Genomic DNA, 18,217 nt, shown 5'->3' on the forward strand with positions numbered 1-18,217 from the left:
CCAGTCTTCTGAGGGCAAAAGGACGCGTTTAACCACACAGGCACCTGTAGGTACTTTGTGTGCACGTTTCCACACAGAAAGAGCGTGCATCTTGCACGAAAATCCCACAGATTTCACTTAAAACACTGTGGGGGGGGGGGGGGGGGGGGGGACGGACACCGCACACGCCAAAGAGCTTCGTCTCCTGCGCAGCGCTGCGGGCACACGGGTGGGCGTTAGGACCCGTCCGCAGGCTCCGACATCACGTGGGGAGCTGCTGGCGCTGCCATTGGCTTGGTGGAGGAGCAAAAGGATGCGTCACGTCCTGGTTACAGCTGTGCGCGTCCTGGTAACGGCGCGGCCGGAGCGGCGCGATGGTGAGCGGCGGAGGGCCGGGCCCGCCCCGCTCCCTGCGCCTCCGGGCCCGTGCGTTCGGCGTGGGGCGGCTGCTTGGCCCGGGTCTCCTCTTTGCTCCCCCTCGGCAGCCTCGGCATAGAGGGAGCGGCCTGGCCCCGCGGTGGGGACGGGCTGGCCGCCGGGCAGTGCCGGCGGTGTTTCCTCACGGCTGTGTCGGACGGAAGCCCCTGCTGGGCCCGTAATGGCTCGCCGGGCTTTGTGAGCGCCCTGGAGCGTCAGGAAGGGTTTGTGCTGTTCTGTTGGGTACCCCGAGTTTAACTCTCGTTTTCCCCCTGCTGTGTGTGGAGTTGGTGTTAGTGTTAGGGGACCTTCACATCCCACACCGGTGCGCTGGTCTGCCTGTGAAGCTCAAGAAGCTGCTGGTTCCAGGAAAGATTCAGCACATCTTGTGTACAGGGAACCTTTGCACCAAGGAGACCTACGACTACCTCCGGACCCTGGCTGGGGACGTCCACGTTGTTCGGGGGGACGCCGAGGTAATGTTCTTGCTGCTGCCAACTTCTCAGCCCCCTTCCTGAGGAATCCGTGGTCTCGATTAAACCTGGGAGCCCTGCAGGGTTAGCAGTTCCTAAGTTGTTATTTGCCAGGATAGGAGATGGCAATGAGTAACGCTGAAGAAACAGAACTGTTTCCTAGACCGCTGTTGCCTGGGGCAGTCGATGCACTGGGCTCACATGGACTCTGCACAAGTCTGTCTGTGGTTGCGAACAGGCCGCAGGAGTTCCCCAGCTGGCTGTGTAGCTCCAGGAGCTGGGGGCTTGTGTGTGTGTACAGTTACTGTTGGGCAGCCTTGATGCACCTGATCTCTGCACAAACGCTTCACTCTGCTCTGTGGTTTCTCTTGCTGCGGGGTGGTATGAGTATCCCGTGGGTCTGCGCATTGAGAAAGACCTTGTGCTCTCCAATAGTGAAAGGCAGGTTTATGTTTTGGGACATAGGAACCTGTGTTGTGTAGGTGGGGGCTCTCTGGCTGATTTATAGCTGTGCCTTTCACCTTTTCAGAGCCTGAATTATCCTGAAGAGAAGGTTGTAACTGTTGGGCAGTTCAGAATTGGGCTGATTCATGGCCATCAAGTTATTCCCTGGGGCGACGTGGCCAGCCTGGCCCTGCTGCAGAGGCAGCTGGATGTGGACATTCTCATCTCCGGACACACGCACAAATTTGAAGCATTTGAACATGAAAACAAATTTTACATCAACCCGGGATCAGCTACAGGAGCCTACAATGCTTTGGAAACGTGAGTGAGGGGCGCCCTGGGCTGCCCAGCGCAGCAGAGCCCATAGGTGATAGCTGAACGTCTGTGCTCACCTGTGAGTGTCCAGCCACTGTGCTGCAGAGCTCTGCTGAGGTGCTCTGGGGAGCAGGAGGCCAGCTCTCTTCCCTCCCTGGGAACGCAGTGGGGCTCCCCTGTCACCAGGGTTTGACTTAGTCCATGTGCCAGCCCGGTACTGGTGTGTCTAGGGCTTCTTCCTGGGCCTGGAGGGGGTGAATTGAGCAGCTTCTTGAAGTTGCTTTGCTTTCTGGTGTTTTCCCAGAAGCTGCATGCTGATATTTTGTAGAGTATCGGACTATTGGCGGCACTGTCAGTTTAAGTGTCCGAGCCAGGCATGACTTGAGCTTTGCTAGGCAAAAGGCAACTCTGCCTGAGGGGCTGTGGTTGGTGCCTGCAAGCTGCAGTTTCCCAGACCCCTGCAGCCATGGGCAGCTGAGTGTATTAGAACACATAAACATAAGGTATGTTCGTAGCAAGAAGTGCAAGTTGATTGGGAAGATGGACAAAGTATGTTTTCTTTCCAGGAACATCATCCCTTCATTTGTGTTGATGGATATCCAGGCTTCCACAGTTGTGGCTTATGTATACCAGCTAATTGAGGATGATGTGAAAGTAGAAAGAATGGAGTTCAAGAAGGACTGAATCATGTCCGACTTGCTTGTTGACTTCTCAACCCCTTTCATTGCTTCTCTTCCCGGTTAAGTCTAGGTGGAGGCAGGCCACCGGGGGGTGCTGCTGCTGCACAATGAAGTGTCCACAGCGCCTTATTGTGAGCTTGTAAAAGAAAAAACCCTGAAACAACACAGTTAGTCTTGGATCCCAAACAGAAGAAACTGAAGAGAGAGGACTATAGAGAATCTCTTGTGTCTGTGGAGAAGCTGCTATGGTCCTAAATAAGGGAATTGCGGAGGGTGGTGGTAGTTTGGCATTGAACCTCTTCTGTGGAATGAATAGAATAATAAACACCAGTCTTCATGTGTCTGTGTCCTATTCATCATGTGTGAAAAAGATGGAGGGGGGCTGGAATTTGCAGTGAAGGGGGCTCTGATGGCTGAAAGGAAGCTGTGGTTTGCCTGGTTGGTGCATGGTGGTGGCCTAAGGAAGCTGCAGAAGACGCTTCAGCAGAGCAGGGTACACAAGTGTTTCTGCTACCCCTTGGTGCATGTCTTGGCTAAGGCTGTATGTACGAAAACCAGACCTGAGGACCATTTGCCTGGACAGCTTGATCCAGCTGATTATAGTCCTGTGACTCCTGAGAAAAACCCGTTTGTGGAGCTGTGGTGTGAAGCAGGACCTGATTTTTCCCACCTGAGTGACCCTGGGAGCAGGCAGTCCAAACTGCTTTTGGTGAATTTAGTGGGCAAGAGATGTGCCTGCAGTGGATGGGGAAGCAGCGGGATAGGAGCTGGCTGTGAGTGCAGGGTCCCTGGTTCCACAGAGGTGCTGTGCCAAGGTGGGAAGGGGTTTAAGAGGGAGCCAATGCCCACAGCACAGACCCATGGTGGAGGGGACATGGAGCTGCTGGGATCACGCCATGGCCTGGGCCCCTCTGCTCCTCGCGCTGCTCGCCCATGGCTCAGGTGCCCCGGCCGGACCCACTGCACCCGCACAGGGCCCTTGTGCACAGGGGCCCTGTCCCGCTGCCCGGGCAGGGCTGTGCTCCTGGGCACTGGCTGACCCCCGCCTCCTCCCCTCTCTCCTCTCCCTCTCCAGGTTCCCTGGTCCAGGCAGCGCTGACTCAGCCCCCATCGGTCTCAGTGCAGCCAGGACAGAACGCCCAGATCACCTGCTCCGGGAGCAACAGCTACTATGGCTGGTACCAGCAGAAGGTGCCTGGCAGTGCCCCTGTCACTGTGATCTATAAAGACAACCAGAGACCCTCGGACATCCCTTCGCGATTCTCTGGATCCAAATCTGGCTCCACAGGCACGTTAACCATCACTGGGGTCCAAGCCGAGGACGAGGCCGTCTATTACTGTGGTGCCTGGGACAGCAGCACTGATGCTGTTGTTACGGTACAGACAGATGTGAAAGTGAGCTGCAGAGGAGGGTCTCTATGCTTCTCCCTCACTGGGGAGCTGCGTTGTTGGCCTGCAGCAGCTTCATGTCCCCTCTGCATGGCCATGCCTGTGAATGTCCTCCTGATGATACCGCACTGTGCAGGATGTGACCCTGTGCCTGTCCTGACAAAAGACATGGCTTTGCCTTTTGTCTGCCTCCTGCTTCATGCTGCTGTCGGGCATGTCCTCTTGCTTCTGGTAGAAGGGCTCACTCCTTGGGCTGTGTTTGTGGGGCTGGGGTCTCTCTGTGCCTTTAAGGGGCTTTGTGCACAGGGGCCCTGTCCCGCTGCCCGGGCAGGGCTGTGCTCCTGGGCACTGGCTGACCCCCGCCTCCTCCCCTCTCTCCTCTCCCTCTCCAGGTTCCCTGGTCCAGGCAGTGCTGACTCAGCCCCCATCGGTCTCAGTGCAGCCAGGACAGAACGCCCAGATCACCTGCTCCGGGAGCAGCAGCTACTATGGCTGGTTCCAGCAGAAGGTGCCTGGCAGTGCCCCTGTCACTGTGATCTATTGGAACAACCAGAGGCCCTCAGGCATCCCTTCGCGATTCTCTGGATCCAGCTCTGGCTCCACGGCCACGTTAACCATCACTGGGGTCCAAGCCGAGGATGAGGCAGTCTATTACTGTGGTGCCTGGGACAGCAGCAGTGCTGATCAGCATCCTGGTGCCCCCAGGGTGGTCATGATTGGGTGCTTCTGGTTGACTGTCAATCATGTTCCGTGCATAGGGGCAGCAATCCTAATGGTGGATGTGGAGGGTGCGGAGGTGGCAGAGCTCCTGGTAGCGTAGACGTGTGGTGTGGCTGGTTCCTGCTGCCCTCAGAGTGTCCTGTCCTGTGTCTGGTCGTCTGTCTCAGGTATGCTGGGAGAAGCACTGTTATCTGTGCCATCCTGCGCTGGTCCCTGTGCTCCCTGCTAGTTCAGGGCTGATGCCCACCCTCGTCTGGTGACAGCAGTTGTGCCTAAAGGCCCTGTGTGTGTGTGTGAGGCTCCCTCTCTGACGGGGTGCTTTGCTCATGATCCCACACAGAAGTCCTGAAGGTTGTGGCAGGAGCTGGAGATGTCTCTCGACATGGTGGAAGCTGTCATAGCGAGGAGGGACAGCATGGGGCTAGTCCTGTGCTGGGCTCTGCTCTCAGTTCCACTGCTGCTGTCCCTGAGGGCCACCTTGTCCCCACATGGTGTCAGTGTGGCCCCGTGACACAGGCCTGATGTTCATGGGGCAAAAGGGCTGGGGACAACCGGGTGCCTGTGGGTAACTCCCTGGTGCAGGTAGCAGGGGCTGCCCCTGGCCAGGCGAGTGTGGAGGGTTATTACGTGCGCTTGACTGGTACAAGCTCCAGCCCAAGTCTGTTCGTGGTTGCTTTGAAGCTGCTGGAGACCCATGGTTCTCTTGGTAGCTGGAGGAACTGGGTTACCACACTGCTGGGTAGCCTGGCAGCACCTGGTCTCTGTGTGATTCCAGTCCCCTTCAAATCCCTGCTCTCTGCTCTGCAGTTCTGTCATGGAGCTGGAAGAGAAGCAGCCCCTGCTAGGGGAGCTGGGAGGGAGGTGGGGAGAGAGGAGCAGGAAGGATCTTGCCGTGATCCAAGGAAGAGCCATGGCCTGGGTAGGTGGGGGCTTAAAAGGGAGTTGGGGTTCCCGGCACAGCCCCATTGTGCTGGGGACACGGAGCTGCTGGGATCACGCCATGGCCTGGGCCCCTCTGCTCCTTGCGCTGCTCGCCCATGGCTCAGGTGCCCCGGCCGGACCCGCTGCGCCCGCACGGGGCCCTTGTGCACAGGGGCCTGTCCCGCTGCCCGGGCAGGGCTGTGCTCCTGGGCACTGGCTGACCCCCGCCTCCTCCCCTCTCTCCTCTCCCTCTCCAGGTTCCCTGGTCCAGGCAGCGCTGACTCAGCCCCCATCGGTCTCAGTGCAGCCAGGACAGAACGCCCAGATCACCTGCTCCGGGAGCACCTACAGCTATGGCTGGTACCAGCAGAAGGTGCCTGGCAGTGCCCCTGTCACTGTGATCTATGCTAACAACCAGAGACCCTCGGGCATCCCTTCGCGATTCTCTGGATCCAGCTCTGGCTCCACGGCCACGTTAACCATCACTGGGGTCCAAGCCGAGGACGAGGCCGTCTATTACTGTGGGAGCTACGACAGCAGTGCTGGTGCTGGTGTGAGGCAGAGAGATGTGAAAGTGAGCTGCAGAGGAGGGTCTCTGTCCTTCTTCACTGAGGAGTTGGGTTGTTGGCCTACAGCAGCTTCATGTCCCCTCTGCATGGCCATGCCTGTGAATGTCCTCCTGATGATACCGCACTGTGCAGGATGTGACCCTGTGCCTGTCCTGACAAAAGACATGGCTTTGCCTTTTGTCTGCCTCCTGCTTCATGCTGCTGTCGGGCATGTCCTCTTGCTTCTGGTAGAAGGGCTCACTCCTTGGGCTGTGTTTGTGGGGCTGGGGTCTCTCTGTGCCTTTAAGGGGCTTTGTGCACAGGGGCCCTGTCCTGCTGCCCGGGCAGGGCTGTGCTCCTGGGCACTGGCTGACCCCCGCCTCCTCCCCTCTCTCCTCTCCCTCTCCAGGTTCCCTGGTCCAGGCAGCGCTGACTCAGCCCCCATCGGTCTCAGTGCAGCCAGGACAGAACGCCCAGATCACCTGCTCTGGTGGCAACAACTGGTATGGCTGGTTCCAGCAGAAGGTGCCTGGCAGTGCCATTGTCACTGTGATCTATGGTGACAACAAGAGACCCTCGGGCATCCCTTCGCGATTCTCTGGATCCAGCTCCGGCTCCATGGCCACGTTAACCATCACTGGGGTCCTAGCCAAGTATGAGGTCATCTATTACTGTGGTGGCTGGGACAGCAGCAGCAGCTATGGTGTCTGGTGGCAATGAGTTGTAGGAAGTGAGACACATACTCCAAGATCAGGAGGAGGTTTGTGACCTTCTGTGTCCTGGCTGAGCAGAATTGTGGCTGTGGGGCTGAGGCAAGTTCCTGTCCCCTCTGCACAGCCAGAGCTGTGTATGTCCTCCCTTTCCTGTCCCAGAGAACTGGAGGGGTTACTCTGTGGCTTGGGACTGTTGTCCTCCTCCTTACAATGTTCACAGTGTGGCACCGTCTTCCACCCTGCTGCCTCTTGCTACTGAGAGCCATGTCCTCCTGCTGCTGCCAGAGCTGCCTTTCTGCTGGGATGTGTTTGGCTGGGCTCCGCTCCCAAAATGTGCCTGCGATCATGGACAGGAGGGAGTCGGAGCATTTATCCTGTAGACACAACGGGGCACATGCATCTGAGATGTTCTCTCACACTACTTACAGTCCTGTTTGCTTATTTCTGTCCCCGTCTTGCTCTGGTCTTTGCTCTACCTGTGTGAATGCTTATGAATCACTTATTTGTCGTGCATCAGTTAGAAGAAACAGATGCATGGTGTTTCTAGTAACACCACTTTGTTGACGCTTCCTTCCCTTATGCTGAAAAATTAGAACAGATTTAGACCTTGCTTCTCCATGTGTCTTTTGTTTTAACGTACTGAAAAAGAGACCAAATAGCCGCGTATTGATTCTTGATACAAAACACAGTGGCCCTGGGAACTTGACCACAATCTCTTGTGGAAAGCAGGAGCTGTAAACTCCACCTTCTTTGTTCATCTGCCACACTCCGTCATTGTTTTAGTATGAGTTTGAATAATTAGGTTTTGGTTAAAAGGAAAGGATAGAGGCAGAGCAAACAGCTGCCTGAATGAGAGCTGTGTTCTCCTCCAGCTGTGCACTCCCTGTCCTGCTGCCCGGGCAGGGCTGTGCTCCTGGGCACTGGCTGACCCCCGCCTCCTCCCCTCTCTCCTCTCCCTCTCCAGGTTCCCTGGTCCAGGCAGCGCTGACTCAGCCCCCATCGGTCTCAGTGCAGCCAGGACAGAACGCCCAGATCACCTGCTCCAGGCTTGGCAGCAACAGCTATGGCTGGTTCCAGCAGAAGGTGCCTGGCAGTGCCCCTGTCACTGTGATCTATGCTAACAACAAGAGACCCTCGGGCATCCCTTCGCGATTCTCTGGATCTCAGTCTGGCTCCACGGGCACGTTAACCATCACTGGGGTCCAAGCCGAGGACGAGGCCGTCTATTACTGTGGGAGCTGGGACAGCAGTGCTAATGCTGGCACGGTGACCAAGAGTAATGAGGAAGTGATACAAAAACCTCCTGTCACCACAGGGACCTGTCAGGAGTCTCTGCTGTCCCTGTCTGATCGTCAGGCAGGTCCCTACCATGGCCCCACCTAATCTGAGCTTAGCAGCAGCAGTGCTGTTGGGTGGTACCAGCAGAAGGTGCCTGGCAATGCCCCTGCCACTGTGATCTATGAGAGCAGCAAGAGACCCTCGAGCATCCCTTAGTGATTCTCCGGATCCAAGTCTGGCACCACGGGCACGTTAACCATCACTGGGGTCAAAGCTGAGGACGAGGCCGTCTATTACTGTGGTGGCTACGATGGCAGCTATAATGGTGACATGGTGAAATGGAGCAATAGGGAAGTGATACTAAAGCCTTCCTGCATTGCAGGAGCCAGTTAGGAGTCCCTGCTATCCCTGTTTGGTGGTGGAACAGGTCTTTGCCATGACCCTGCCCTGGGCTGCAAGTGCCTGAGCCTGATGTCCCAGCTCGGCTGTCCATTAGACCCCCATGTCTGTGCCCATCCCCTGTCACTTGGCAAGGGGCTGTGCAGCACCAGGGAAGGTGCTGCTCGCCATGGCCACAGCCCTCATCACTGAGCTCCAGGCTGAGGCAGAGGCTGTCTCCTCCTGTGCTGGCTGGGACAGCAGAGCTGGTCAGGGTCATGGTGGCTCCCAGCACTGGGGAAGTGACACCCAAGGCCGCAGTTGCTGCAGGTCCCCTCTGGTGCTGCTGCTGCTGCAAGCGCTGCTTGGATGCTGTGTTGGAGCAGGACATGTTCCTGTGAGGCGGCTCCTGCCATGGAGCTCGGGTTTTGGTCTCCTCCTTGCGCTGCTCGCCCATGGCTCAGGTGCCCCGGCCGGACCCGCTGCGCCCGCACGGGGCCCTTGTGCACAGGGGCCCTGTCCCGCTGCCCGGGCAGGGCTGTGCTCCTGGGCACTGGCTGACCCCCGCCTCCTCCCCTCTCTCCTCTCCCTCTCCAGGTTCCCTGGTCCAGGCAGCGCTGACTCAGCCCCCATCGGTCTCAGTGCAGCCAGGACAGAACGCCCAGATCACCTGCTCTGGTGGCAGCTACTATGGCTGGTTCCAGCAGAAGGTGCCTGGCAGTGCCATTGTCACTGTGATCTATGCTGACAACAGGAGACCTTCAGGCATCCCTTCGCGATTCTCTGGATCCAGCTCCGGCTCCACGGCCACGTTAACCATCACTGGGGTCCAAGCCGAGGACGAGGCCGTCTATTACTGTGGGAACTGGGATAGCAGCACTGATGCTGGTCAGGTTCACAGTGATGCTACGATTGCTGTCTTCCTGTTCCTTCCTACACCTCCTCTGTGTTTGGAAAAGCTGCAGAGCAGGCAGTTGGTGCCCTGCTGCACTTGCACTTCTTCCAGCTCTGCTTTTGCACGGTTTTGTCTACATGTCTGTTCTCATGCCACTTCCCCTCTGGTGCTGCCAGTGCAGTGTTGATGTGTGATGCTGGGCACCTCCATCCTTGCTCTGGGTCCTGCAAATGATGTTTTCCATTGCACAGTGTTGGTCTACTGTTGTGCAGAGGGAGTTTCTGTCCCTCTTGTGTCTGAGAGCTTTTCCATTGGGAGGAGCAGGCTTAGGGGAATCCTTGGCTGGGGAGGGATCTACTTGCTCTAGGAAGGTGTTTCTTCTGCAGGCTGTGATCTCCCAGGCACTACGTCCCTCCTTTGCACTACCACCCCCCTCATCCCACCAACAACTCGGCCTGGGCTGCCTTTGTGGACATTCCTGACTAATCTCAAGGGGTGCAGCAAAGCCAAAAGGCCAAAGTCCACGTGCCCTGAGTGCCTTGTGCTGCTGTGGTGACAGGACATATGTGGGAAGAGGGTGTTACCTGGGGCACATTTGGTCTTTGAAAGGCCCTGGTGGAGCTCATGCCCCCTGCCCCAGCAGTACCCCGTCTCTGGTCTCCATGGTGGTGCCTCTCACCAGCCCCATGTGTACTGGAGATTCATCCGTTCCTTCTGTCACACGTCATCTCCCAATGGGCTCCCTAGACTGGCGATGCCCTGTCCTGCAGCCCCTGGCACAGGAAACCCATCACTGTCCCACTGCCCAGGAAGGGCTGTGCTCCTGTGGCACTTATGGCCCCATCTTCTGCCTTCTCCTCTCCCTCCTGGTCCCTAGGCAGGTCTACTCATGTGCTCTTAATGTAAGTGTCCTCAGAAGTAAACACCTGCATTGCCTTCTCCATGATGAACAACAGCTACGGCTGGTTCCAGCAGAGGGTACCTGGCAGTGTCCCTGTCACTCTCATCTATCAGAACAACCAGAGATCCTTGGACATCCTTTCATGATTCTCCGGATCCATCCCTGGCACCACGACCACGTTAACCATCACTGGGGCCTAAGCAGAGGACGAGGCCGTCTGTTACTGTGGGAGCTGGGACGACAGCAGTGCTGATCAATCTCATGGTGACACAGAGCTCTGTGCAAGTGAGACTTTGAGAGTCAGAGGTGTGGGGTTTACCTCCTGCTTCCTCTCCGCCAGGCAGGGCTGTCTCTTCAGCTTGGGGGTTTTCCATTTGCCCTCCCTCCCCTTCCCTGTGTGCCGTGTCCCAGGGCAGTGACTGTCTCCAGTGATGGGGCCACGGTACTGGTGACGCCCTGGTTGTGCTTGTCTCCAGTGCTAGTAGCCATGTGAGGGGCAGAGGAGGCTGGGGCAGTGCTAGGAGCAGCGCCTACGGAGCTCCCCAGGAAAAGCTTTGCAGCATTTCTGCCCCCCCCGGCTGAGCTTCACCTGGGGCCCTGCGGCAATGCAGCCAGGCCGGGCGCCAGGGTGGGTGCAGGGGCATTTGCCAGCCTGCAGGATCCTCGGGCACTGCAGCAGGGCAGGGAGACCTTCTGCCTGAGTTCTTTGCTCTCACATGGCTCTGGCTCACCCACCCCAGTGTCTCTGTCCCCAGGGGGAAGATTATACCTGGGTGTAGCAACCCTGCTTATGGCTGGTTCCAGCAGAAGACACCAGGCAGTGCCCCTGTCACTGTGATCTATGAGAGCAGCAAGAGACCCTCGGGCATCCCTTAGTGATTCTCCAGATCCAAGTCTGGCTCCACGGGCACGTTAACCACCACTGGGGTCCAAGCTGAGGATGAGGCCGTCTATTACTGTGGTGGCTACGATGGCAGCTATAATGGTGACATGGAGCAATGAGGAAGTGATACAAACACTTCCCGCCATTGCAGGAGCCAGTTAGGAGTCCCTGCTGTCCCTGTTTGGTGGTGGAACAGGTCTTTGCCATGACCCTGCCCTGGGCTGCAAGCACCGGAGCCTGATGTCCCAGCTCGGCTGTCCATTAGACCCCCATGTCTGTGCCCATCCCCTGTCACTTGGCAAGGGGCTGTGCAGCACCAGGGAAGGTGCTGCTCGCCATGGCCACAGCCCTCATCACTGAGCTCCAGGCTGAGGCAGAGGCTGTCTCCTCCTGTGCTGGCTGGGACAGCAGAGCTGGTCAGGGTCATGGTGGCTCCCAGCACTGGGGAAGTGACACCCAAGGCCGCAGTTGCTGCAGGTCCCCTCTGGTGCTGCTGCTGCTGCAAGTGCTGCTTGGATGCTGTGTTGGAGCAGGACATGTTCCTGTGAGGCGGCTCCTGCCATGGAGCACGGGTTCTGCTCCAGCAGGTCCCCTCTGTGCAGCCCACAAGGAGACAGACCCCTGCACCCCGTTCTGCCCATTGCCCCGGGCACCCGGGGGCAGTCAGCGATGGGGACAGGGGTGGGTCATGGCGTGGTGGCATTTCCTGTGGTCGCAGTGATTTTTGCCTGGGCCCAAGGTATCCGCGAGCCCTGTGCCCTGGGTCAGAGCCGGGCTGGCCGGGGGCTGCCCTAACACTTGAGCAGAGCCCTGGGGCTGCCCCTGCTCTGGCTGCGTTTGCCCAGCACCAGACGATGCGCTCATGAGGTGGCATTGCCGGGGCCCAGTGCCGGGTGCTCCCATGGTGCTGGGGAGTGGACACCTGGGAAGAGCACAGGTTTTGAGAGATGGGTCTGGGCTGGCAGGGCAAGAGGGTACCTTAATGGCCTGGGACACCCATAGGAGTGGAAGATGGCGAAACTGCGGTGGGGAGTGCTGGTGTTGGTGTCGTTCCGGAGCCCCCACTCAGAGCTGCGGCACTGCCTGCCCCTGTTACGCGCAGCAGCTCATCTCTGCCCTGACCACTGGCCCAGCAACGGGGATGGGGGATCCGTGCTGGTGGATTTGCGGCACTGAACTGGGACCTGTCTCCGTCTGTGCCCCGGGACAAGCCCCACTGCTCTGGGGTGTGGGGCTGGTGGTGGAGCAGGGCGGGACGTGGGGAGAGAGGTGCGGGCAGGACCTGGCGCAAGCGCAGGCTCAGATTTGCATGGAGGGGCCGTGCCGGGGAGCGTGGGGGCTTAAAAGGGAGTTGGGGTCCCCGGCACAGCCCCATTGTGCTGGGGACACGGAGCTGCTGGGATCGCGCCATGGCCTGGGCCCCTCTGCTCCTCGCGCTGCTCGCCCATGGCTCAGGTGCCCCGGCCGGACCCGCTGCGCCCGCACAGGGCCCTTGTGCACAGGGGCCCTGTCCCGCTGCCCGGGCAGGGCTGTGCTCCTGGGCACTGGCTGACCCCCGCCTCCTCCCCTCTCTCCTCTCCCTCTCCAGGTTCCCTGGTCCAGGCAGCGCTGACTCAGCCCCCATCGGTCTCAGTGCAGCCAGGACAGAACGCCCAGATCACCTGCTCCGGGAGCAACAGCTACTATGGCTGGTACCAGCAGAAGGTGCCTGGCAGTGCCCCTGTCACTGTGATCTATTATAACAACCAGAGGCCCTCGGACATCCCTTCGCGATTCTCTGGATCCAAGTCCGGCTCCACGGCCACGCTAACCATCACTGGGGTCCAAGCCGAGGACGAGGCCGTCTATTACTGTGGTGCCTGGGACAGCAGCACTGATGCTGTTGTTACGGTACAGACAGATGTGAAAGTGAGCTGCAGAGGAGGGTCTCTATGCTTCTCCCTCACTGGGGAGCTGCGTTGTTGGCCTGCAGCAACTTCATGTCCCCTCTGCATGGCCATGCCTGTGAATGTCCTCCTGATGATACCGCACTGTGCAGGATGTGACCCTGTGCCTGTCCTGACAAAAGACATGGCTTTGCCTTTTGTCTGCCTCCTGCTTCATGCTGCTGTCGGGCATGTCCTCTTGCTTCTGATAGAAGGGCTCACTCCTTGGGCTCTGTTTGTGGGACTGGGGTCTTTCTGTGCCCTTAAGGGGCTTTGTGCACAGGGGCCCTGTCCCGCTGCCCGGGCAGGGCTGTGCTCCTGGGCACTGGCTGACCCCCGCCTCCTCCCCTCTCTCCTCTCCCTCTCCAGGTTCCCTGGTCCAGGCAGCGCTGACTCAGCCCCCATCGGTCTCAGTGCAGCCAGGACAGAACGCCCAGATCACCTGCTCTGGTGGCAGCTACTATGGCTGGTTCCAGCAGAAGGTGCCTGGCAGTGCCATTGTCACTGTGATCTATGCTGACAACAGGAGACCTTCAGGCATCCCTTCGCGATTCTCTGGATCCAGCTCCGGCTCCACGGCCACGTTAACCATCACTGGGGTCCAAGCCGAGGACGAGGCCGTCTATTACTGTGGGAACTGGGATAGCAGCACTGATGCTGGTCAGGTTCACAGTGATGCTACGATTGCTGTCTTCCTGTTCCTTCCTACACCTCCTCTGTGTTTGGAAAAGCTGCAGAGCAGGCAGTTGGTGCCCTGCTGCACTTGCACTTCTTCCAGCTCTGCTTTTGCACGGTTTTGTCTACATGTCTGTTCTCATGCCACTTCCCCTCTGGTGCTGCCAGTGCAGTGTTGATGTGTGATGCTGGGCACCTCCATCCTTGCTCTGGGTCCTGCAAATGATGTTTTCCATTGCACAGTGTTGGTCTACTGTTGTGCAGAGGGAGTTTCTGTCCCTCTTGTGTCTGAGAGCTTTTCCATTGGGAGGAGCAGGCTTAGGGGAATCCTTGGCTGGGGAGGGATCTACTTGCTCTAGGAAGGTGTTTCTTCTGCAGGCTGTGATCTCCCAGGCACTACGTCCCTCCTTTGCACTACCACCCCCCTCATCCCACCAACAACTCGGCCTGGGCTGCCTTTGTGGACATTCCTGACTAATCTCAAGGGGTGCAGCACAGCCAAAAGGCCAAAGTCCACGTGCCCTGAGTGCCTTGTGCTGCTGTGGTGACAGGACATATGTGGGAAGAGGGTGTTACCTGGGGCACATTTGGTCTTTGAAAGGCCCTGGTGGAGCTCATGCCCCCTGCCCCAGCAGTACCCCGTCTCTGGTCTCCATGGTGGTGCCTCTCACCAGCCCCATGTGTACTGGAGATTCATCCATTCCTTCTGTCACACGTCATCTCCCAATGGGCTCCCTAGACTGGCGATGCCCTGTCCTGCAGCCCCTGGCACAGGAAACCCATCACTGTCCCACTGCCCAGGAAGGGCTGTGCTCCTGTGGCACTTATGGCCCCATCTTCTGCCTTCTCCTCTCCCTCCTGGTCCCTAGGCAGGTCTACTCATGTGCTCTTAATGTAAGTGTCCTCAGAAGTAAACACCTGCATTGCCTTCTCCATGATGAACAACAGCTACGGCTGGTTCCAGCAGAGGGTACCTGGCAGTGTCCCTGTCACTCTCATCTATCAGAACAACCAGAGATCCTTGGACATCCTTTCATGATTCTCCGGATCCATCCCTGGCACCACGACCACGTTAACCATCACTGGGGCCTAAGCAGAGGACGAGGCCGTCTGTTACTGTGGGAGCTGGGACGACAGCAGTGCTGATCAATCTCATGGTGACACAGAGCTCTGTGCAAGTGAGACTTTGAGAGTCAGAGGTGTGGGGTTTACCTCCTGCTTCCTCTCCGCCAGGCAGGGCTGTCTCTTCAGCTTGGGGGTTTTCCATTTGCCCTCCCTCCCCTTCCCTGTGTGCCGTGTCCCAGGGCAGTGACTGTCTCCAGTGATGGGGCCACGGTACTGGTGACGCCCTGGTTGTGCTTGTCTCCAGTGCTAGTAGCCATGTGAGGGGCAGAGGAGGCTGGGGCAGTGCTAGGAGCAGCGCCTACGGAGCTCCCCAGGAAAAGCTTTGCAGCATTTCTGCCCCCCCCGGCTGAGCTTCACCTGGGGCCCTGCGGCAATGCAGCCAGGCCGGGCGCCAGGGTGGGTGCAGGGGCATTTGCCAGCCTGCAGGATCCTCGGGCACTGCAGCAGGGCAGGGAGACCTTCTGCCTGAGTTCTTTGCTCTCACATGGCTCTGGCTCACCCACCCCAGTGTCTCTGTCCCCAGGGGGAAGATTATACCTGGGTGTAGCAACCCTGCTTATGGCTGGTTCCAGCAGAAGACACCAGGCAGTGCCCCTGTCACTGTGATCTATGAGAGCAGCAAGAGACCCTCAGGCATCCCTTAGTGATTCTCCGGATCCAAGTCTGGCTCCACGGGCACGTTAACCACCACTGGGGTCCAAGCTGAGGATGAGGCCGTCTATTACTGTGGTGGCTACGATGGCAGCTATAATGGTGACATGGAGCAATGAGGAAGTGATACAAACACTTCCCGCCATTGCAGGAGCCAGTTAGGAGTCCCTGCTGTCCCTGTTTGGTGGTGGAACAGGTCTTTGCCATGACCCTGCCCTGGGCTGCAAGCACCGGAGCCTGATGTCCCAGCTCGGCTGTCCATTAGACCCCCATGTCTGTGCCCATCCCCTGTCACTTGGCAAGGGGCTGTGCAGCACCAGGGAAGGTGCTGCTCGCCATGGCCACAGCCCTCATCACTGAGCTCCAGGCTGAGGCAGAGGCTGTCTCCTCCTGTGCTGGCTGGGACAGCAGAGCTGGTCAGGGTCATGGTGGCTCCCAGCACTGGGGAAGTGACACCCAAGGCCGCAGTTGCTGCAGGTCCCCTCTGGTGCTGCTGCTGCTGCAAGTGCTGCTTGGATGCTGTGTTGGAGCAGGACATGTTCCTGTGAGGCGGCTCCTGCCATGGAGCACGGGTTCTGCTCCAGCAGGTCCCCTCTGTGCAGCCCACAAGGAGACAGACCCCTGCACCCCGTTCTGCCCATTGCCCCGGGCACCCGGGGGCAGTCAGCGATGGGGACAGGGGTGGGTCATGGCGTGGTGGCATTTCCTGTGGTCGCAGTGATTTTTGCCTGGGCCCAAGGTATCCGCGAGCCCTGTGCCCTGGGTCAGAGCCGGGCTGGCCGGGGGCTGCCCTAACACTTGAGCAGAGCCCTGGGGCTGCCCCTGCTCTGGCTGCGTTTGCCCAGCACCAGACGATGCGCTCATGAGGTGGCATTGCCGGGGCCCAGTGCCGGGTGCTCCCATGGTGCTGGGGAGTGGACACCTGGGAAGAGCACAGGTTTTGAGAGATGGGTCTGGGCTGGCAGGGCAAGAGGGTACCTTAATGGCCTGGGACACCCATAGGAGTGGAAGATGGCGAAACTGCGGTGGGGAGTGCTGGTGTTGGTGTCGTTCCGGAGCCCCCACTCAGAGCTGCGGCACTGCCTGCCCCTGTTACGCGCAGCAGCTCATCTCTGCCCTGACCACTGGCCCAGCAACGGGGATGGGGGATCCGTGCTGGTGGATTTGCGGCACTGAACTGGGACCTGTCTCCGTCTGTGCCCCGGGACAAGCCCCACTGCTCTGGGGTGTGGGGCTGGTGGTGGAGCAGGGCGGGACGTGGGGAGAGAGGTGCGGGCAGGACCTGGCGCAAGCGCAGGCTCAGATTTGCATGGAGGGGCCGTGCTGGGGAGCGTGGGGGCTTAAAAGGGAGTTGGGGTTCCCGGCACAGCCCCATTGTGCTGGGGACACGGAGCTGCTGGGATCGCGCCATGGCCTGGGCCCCTCTGCTCCTCGCGCTGCTCGCCCATGGCTCAGGTGCCCCGGCCGGACCCGCTGCGCCCGCACGGGGCCCTTGTGCACAGGGGCCCTGTCCCGCTGCCCGGGCAGGGCTGTGCTCCTGGGCACTGGCTGACCCCCGCCTCCTCCCCTCTCTCCTCTCCCTCTCCAGGTTCCCTGGTCCAGGCAGCGCTGACTCAGCCCCCATCGGTCTCAGTGCAGCCAGGACAGAACGCCCAGATCACCTGCTCTGGTGGTGGCAGCTACTATGGCTGGTACCAGCAGAAGGTGCCTGGCAGTGCCCCTGTCACTGTGATCTATGGTAGCACCAACAGACCCTCGGGCATCCCTTCGCGATTCTCTGGATCTCAGTCTGGCTCCACGGCCACGTTAACCATCACTGGGGTCCAAGCCGAGGACGAGGCCGTCTATTACTGTGGTGCCTGGGACAGCAGTGCTAATGCTGGCACGGTGACCAAGAGTAATGAGGAAGTGATACAAAAACCTCCTGTCACCACAGGGACCTGTCAGGAGTCTCTGCTGTCCCTGTCTGATCGTCAGGCAGGTCCCTACCATGGCCCCACCTAATCTGAGCTTAGCAGCAGCAGTGCTGTTGGGTGGTGCCAGCAGAAGGTGCCTGGCAGTGCCCCTGTCACTGTGATCTATGAGAGCAGCAAGAGACCCTCGAGCATCCCTTAGTGATTCTCTGGATCCAAGTCTGGCACCACGGGCACGTTAACCATCACTGGGGTCCTAGCCAAGGATGAGGCCGTCTATTACTGTGGTGGCAGCGATGGCAGCACTGATGTTCCTACAGTGACATGAAGCAATAGGGAAGTGATACAAAAACCTCCTGCCATTGCAGGGGCCCTTTAGGAATCTTTACAGTCCCTGTTTGACAGGACAAACACAGCAAGTCCCTGCCATGGCCCTGCCCTTGGTGTCTGTGCCGCAGGTGCCTGTGCTGGTGTCCAGGATCAGATGTCTCTCAGTGCCACAGCTCTGTGCTCATCCCCGTCCTTCAGGGAGGGGATGAGGCCCCACAGCCCTGCCCCTGCCCTGCACCGCAGGTCCAAGGTCTCCTGCGCTTCGCAGCTCACACCCAGGGCACTGCCGGGTGCTCCCTGTCCTCCTCCCAGTCCCGCTGCACCGGGAGCCCCCGGGGCATCCCCCAGGGGTGCTGCAGCCCTGCTCAACCTGCGGCCCCACAACCGGGATGTGGAACACGCCACGGGCCGCAGAGCAGGGCTGATGCTTCCCCTTCCGGGCACGGGAAGAGGTGTTTCCCGTGGTGCGGAGCTCCAGGGTCATGCACGAGGCTGCCAGGCAGAGCAGGGCTGGCTGGGGGCTGCTCTGTTGTGCTGCACAAGGAGCCCATGGCTACACCTTTGCATCCCTGCGCAGCACCTGGTCCTGGGCAATGTCCCCCTGTGGCCCCAGGACAGCAAGGCTCTGCCCAGCACCCCGGCCTCATCCTCATCCTGCTGCAGG

At 59.1% G+C, this 18,217-nt stretch overlaps 2 protein-coding genes across 13 annotated transcripts in view; both read left to right on the forward strand.

Moving 5' to 3' along the window:
• The first annotated feature begins 285 nt into the window (after positions 1–285).
• On the forward strand, positions 286–2,649 carry LOC136020832 (vacuolar protein sorting-associated protein 29-like). Of its 2 annotated transcripts, none has more exons than XM_065692399.1 (4): positions 286–356; positions 684–872; positions 1,399–1,634; positions 2,195–2,649. In XM_065692399.1, exons 1-4 carry the CDS (start codon positions 354–356, stop codon positions 2,310–2,312), a joined length of 546 nt encoding a protein of 181 aa, XP_065548471.1. In that variant the 5' UTR covers positions 286–353; the 3' UTR covers positions 2,313–2,649. The 2 variants fall into 2 exon arrangements, with proteins under 2 accessions (XP_065548471.1, XP_065548472.1); XM_065692400.1 differs by having other exon boundaries at positions 2,379–2,649.
• A 528-nt stretch (positions 2,650–3,177) lies between these two features.
• The window catches only part of LOC136020983 (immunoglobulin lambda-1 light chain-like), a 21,826-nt gene continuing 6,786 nt past the window's right edge, over positions 3,178–18,217 (forward strand). For 2 of the 11 annotated variants that reach the window (XM_065692689.1, XM_065692692.1), the window contains exons 1-2: positions 16,660–16,765; positions 16,899–17,190. In XM_065692689.1, the coding sequence (XP_065548761.1) occupies positions 16,720–16,765; positions 16,899–17,190 (338 nt within the window). In that variant the 5' untranslated portion in view covers positions 16,660–16,719. Of the gene's footprint in view, positions 3,251–3,383; positions 4,379–5,382; positions 5,464–5,595; positions 5,888–7,433; positions 7,859–12,283; positions 12,390–12,522; positions 12,815–16,659; positions 16,766–16,898; positions 17,191–18,217 lie in introns of those variants that run through there. The other 9 variants (XM_065692691.1, XM_065692694.1, XM_065692683.1 and 6 more) reach the window with 6 other exon arrangements.

This window comes from Lathamus discolor, chromosome 12, assembly GCF_037157495.1.
Source record: "Lathamus discolor isolate bLatDis1 chromosome 12, bLatDis1.hap1, whole genome shotgun sequence".
Lineage (NCBI taxonomy): Eukaryota > Metazoa > Chordata > Aves > Psittaciformes > Psittacidae > Lathamus > Lathamus discolor.

What these genes read in the sequence shown, in the direction of transcription:
- LOC136020832 (XM_065692399.1), top strand. An exon ending in TTGTTCGGGGGGACGCCGAG is followed by an intron (nt 873 to 1,398) that starts GTAATGTTCTTG and finishes TCACCTTTTCAG; the next exon opens with AGCCTGAATTATCCTGAAGA. An exon ending in GCCTACAATGCTTTGGAAAC is followed by an intron (nt 1,635 to 2,194) that starts GTGAGTGAGGGG and finishes TTTTCTTTCCAG; the next exon opens with GAACATCATCCCTTCATTTG.